The sequence below is a fragment of the Geospiza fortis genome, unplaced genomic scaffold (genome assembly GCF_000277835.1).
Source record: "Geospiza fortis unplaced genomic scaffold, GeoFor_1.0 scaffold26, whole genome shotgun sequence".
In the NCBI taxonomy this organism is placed as follows: domain Eukaryota; kingdom Metazoa; phylum Chordata; class Aves; order Passeriformes; family Thraupidae; genus Geospiza; species Geospiza fortis.
The window spans coordinates 1,460,050-1,464,191 of NW_005054425.1; the positions used below are offsets into that span (position 1 = coordinate 1,460,050).

The 4,142-nt window shown below is 57.2% G+C and overlaps 1 protein-coding gene across 1 annotated transcript in view; it reads left to right on the forward strand.

The window, feature by feature from the left end:
* The first annotated feature begins 543 nt into the window (after window positions 1–543).
* Window positions 544–4,142, forward strand: part of PTPN7 (protein tyrosine phosphatase non-receptor type 7) — a 7,962-nt gene continuing 4,363 nt past the window's right edge. Inside the window, exons 1-4 of the mRNA XM_005426834.3 lie at window positions 544–716; window positions 1,086–1,269; window positions 1,702–1,786; window positions 2,308–2,384. Of these exons, the coding sequence (XP_005426891.1) occupies window positions 586–716; window positions 1,086–1,269; window positions 1,702–1,786; window positions 2,308–2,384 (477 nt within the window). The 5' untranslated portion in view covers window positions 544–585. The remainder of the gene's footprint in view (window positions 717–1,085; window positions 1,270–1,701; window positions 1,787–2,307; window positions 2,385–4,142) is intronic.

Here is a 4,142-nt window from a genome sequence, read left to right on the forward strand (position 1 = left end):
CCTAGTCTGTGTGTCCCTGCAGCAGGGCATGGCCAGGCTCCATGCAGTAGCTACAGCCACCTCGTGTCACCTGTTGAGCACTGCTGTGCTCAGACATTCCAGCTCCCAGTTCCCCACCATGTTCCCAGGATGAAGCAGGGGGATGTGATGGGGAAGGGCTGGGAACACGGGGCATGTGTTTCCATGGAGGTGGAGAGCATCTGGGGCTCCCCCAACCACAGTGTGCTTGCCACCACAGAGTGGGTGTCCTCCCCTGAGGGGAGGCAGGTGGCCCTTGGTGCCATGCCCAGGGTCAGCAGTGTGGGCTGCAGTGCTGCAGGGAGGGTGACTGTGCTGGCAGCTCTCCAGGATATCTGCCTGCATACAGGGGCTGGGGGTCCTGCTTCCAGGACAACTGAGCATTTAAAATCCATCCTTGCTTGCAGACCATCTGTGGGGGCTCCGTCCAGCCTTGTGGTGTCTCTCAGATCTGACTTTTCTTTTCCAGCTGCTTCTCCTCCGATGGCTCCATGCTCTCCCAGGAGCTGAGAGCCCCCCGTGTGGCCCTGCTGTGCTTCAGGACGAGGGCTCTGTGCTTGCTGCAGCATGGTCCAAGCCTGCTTGGTGTGCTCCAGAGTTCATAGGGGCAGCCTGGCAGCCCAGGCAGCTGCAGAGGACATGGACAAGGCAGAGAAGCCCAGTCCCCCTGCCAAGAAGCATGTGCGACTCCAGGAGAGGTGAGTGTGCCTTGGGGTACCCAGGGCACTGCTCATCCCCAAGGCTGCCCTGACATTCCTTCCTGCCAGCCCTCTGCCTGCAGCTGCCAGCTCTGAGTGTGGAGGCAGCCCTGGCCCCCACCCAGCCCAGGACAAATCCTGACACTTTCAGTCCTTCAGGGGACTTTTCATCCCAGCAGAAAAGCAAAATGTTCAGCTATCAATCATAAAATGTTCAGCTAGCTCCTGTTCCTCAATCTCCCCATCTGCTGGGGTCTCCATCTGCCCTTTGCTCAGTGTGGGGTGGTTTTAACTGATGATGCAGTGGGGAGGGCTGTCCTTCTGTCCCAGGGTGGCAGTAGGTCAGCCAGGGACTCCTGTGCCTTGCAGGAGGGGCTCCAATGTGTCACTAGTGCTGGATATGAGCTCTCTAGGAAACGTGGAGCCCATCCAGCCTGTCTGCACGCCACGGGACATCACACTGAAGTTTCTGAGGACATCCAGCCACGTGCTGAGGAAACAGGAGCTCCAGCAGCACGCCCAGAGCCTGGCACAGCTCCAGGAGGAGTTTTCGGTGCGATGATGACGATTTTCCCTCTCCCTCCTCACAGGAGGGGTGCCAGGGGCTGGCAGTGGTGGGGCTGACAGGGTGAACATCGAGCTCTGAGCCCAGCTGTGCCCCACAGCCCCAGTGGGAGGGCAGGAGGTGTGGGCAAACAGAGGGGAGGGGTGCCCAGGTCTCACCTGGTCCCTGTGCACACGTGTCCTGTTGGGGTCCCTGGAAAACCCTGTCCTGCCCTGCCATGCCATGCTCTTCTCCCAGCACTGCCTCTCTGGAAGGAGTCCCACCACAACTGGAGTAAAGCCAGGACTCATCCCAGGAGCTGGCATCTCTGCTGATGCCCCTGGGTCAGCTCTGCCCTGGTGGGCAGCCAGGACTGCCACCAGCAGGGGACACAAGTGGCAGCAATGGGCTTTTCCTCATGGCTGTTTTCTCCCCCTGCAGAAAATCCCACCCAACTTCGTGAGTCCCGAGGAGCTGGAAATCCCTGGGCGTGCTTTCAAGGACAGATACAAAACCATTCTCCCCAGTAGGTGCCACTGTGTCCCTTTGCCTCCCATCTGCCTGTGTTTGCCTGTGGGTGAGGGGTGGCTCAGAGCAGCCCTGGCACTGGGGTGGGCACCTCTGGGTGCTGTTGCTGCTCCTTCTGCCTGTGTTGCAGGGGTGTGCACAGTGCTGGGGGGACATGGGGAGCTTCTCCTACCCAGGTGTGCAGCACTCCTGGGGCATTCCATGTCCCAAGGGCATGGTCCCGAGAGGGTAAAGGCTGAGGGTCTTGTGGAGGGGCTCAGCTGGGCTCTAGTCAGGTCCTGTGGATGTCCTGGGGATCACTGCACTGAGTTACCTCACCTGCTCACTATAGCACCTGCAGGTTTGGGCTGTGCCCTGCCAGGGGAGTGAGGCTGAAGTGGGACAAGAACAGGCCTGGGGGAGGGTGCAGACAGCTCTGGGCATGGCATGGAGCAGGAGGACTCAGCCTACAGCCCCTGGGGTCGGGGAGGGAGGATGGGCAGGATCAGTCCCTTGGGTGAGACCTGTGACATCTTTCAGATCCTGAGAGCCGGGTCTGCCTCAGGAGGGCTGGGAGCCAGGAGGAAGACAGCTACATAAATGCCAACTACATCACAGTGAGTGTCCTCTCCTCCCAGGGCTGCAGCCCAGGGCTCTCAGGGCATCAGGCTGCAGGTGCCACACTGATCACACATGCTGGGGCACTGTCACCTGCTCTCCTGTGGCTGCCCTGGGGCTACAGACTTAACTTGCCACCCATGCTGGAGCTGAAGATGTGGCTCCATCTACACAGGGCAGACACACTGTTCCTGTGGTGGGAGAGTCTCACATCTCAGCTCCTGGGCACACTGAGCACCCCAAAAGGCTCCCTTGCAGTGGCTTCTCCATCTGCTCCTCACACACTGGCCCATTGTCTGGCACAGGCATGGGAGGCAAGCTGTGTCAGCAGGTGATGACAGCTCAGAGATCCTCAAACCTCTCTCATCCTGGGATTTCCTCTCTGCTCAGGGAGCTTGCTGCAATTTCCCAGGAAGGGAGCTATGAAGATGGGGTGTGGCTTATGCTTGGCACGTGGTAGGGCTCCTTTCCAGAGACTGAGAAATCCCCAGACCCTAGGGTGTACTTAGACAATTTGGTTTTGATTCCATCCCTGTGCAAACCCTCCAGGCTGCAGTCTCTGCCACAATGGGATCTCTGTGAGCCAGGTGCCAGCTTTGCCTGGCAGGCAGGGTCCTGGCTGAGCCACTGATCTCACTGCAGCACCCACCCTTGGGGCTGCCCAGGGCCTGGGAAGCAGAGGGGGGGCTGTGGGTGCTGTGAGTGAGGCAGTGAGGGAAAGCAGACGTGGAAAAGCAGCCCACAGAAAGTGCTGGCTGGGGTGACACACAAACCCCTGGGAGGTGGAACTGTCAGGAGGGCAGTCAGGAGCATTTCTCTTCTGGTGCTGCTTGTGGCTCAGACACACAGCAGCAAGCAGCACCCAGCAGGGAGGGTGAAAGCTCCTTGAGACAGGAGCACCGTGACCAGAGCTGCTGGGAGCTCCAGGGGCAGTTTGCCCACGGGCAGCACAGGAGCTGTGTGTTTCTGAGGCACCCTGGCAGCTGCACAGCAGGTGACACTGCCACCCTGTCCCTACACCCCGGGTGTGGCACACCCAGGAATGCTGGGCTTTTCTTTACAAGGTCTTTTAAGGCTAAACTATTTCATTAAGAAATGACACCTAAACTATTTTCACTTTTAACTCAATAACTCAAATGATTTCTCAAAGTCCACAATGCAGGCTTTTTTGTCTAATTACAAAACACTACTTAAACTTATGAAGAAGAAGGACTAGTAACTGCTTTAAAACTTCTATTTTAGTTGTAGATATATTATTGTATTCTAAAACTCTAAACTCTAAATTTTCTACTCAGTGATATTACACACTTCTAACTAAACTACACACTCATAAATCCCAGTGCTATCAATCAGCTTTGGAAGCCCTCTCTACAGCCCCAGGTCAAACAGTGTTCTCCTGGGGGGTCAGAGTTTGTCAGCACAGAAAGTTTAAAACTCTCAGCATCCACAGTTCCAACATCCCCCCCTCTTGCTGCATCCCCTCTGCCTCACCTGGCTGCTGGCAATGCACAAGCACTGCCATCCCTGTGGCACACACACCTGCACACAGGTGTGCACACTGAGCACACCTGTGTCCACTAACCCCTCTGTGCAGCTGGTATTTCCTGACCCTTTCCTTCCCCTTGCCTCCTCAGAGGTGTAGCAGTGCAGGAATTTGTGGGCACATGAGAAAATTGGCAACCCAGCCTGCCTGGGCATGCCTGGGAGGCACAGGAATTTGGGAGGGCTCTGCAGGTGTTTGATCACATCAGCCCCAC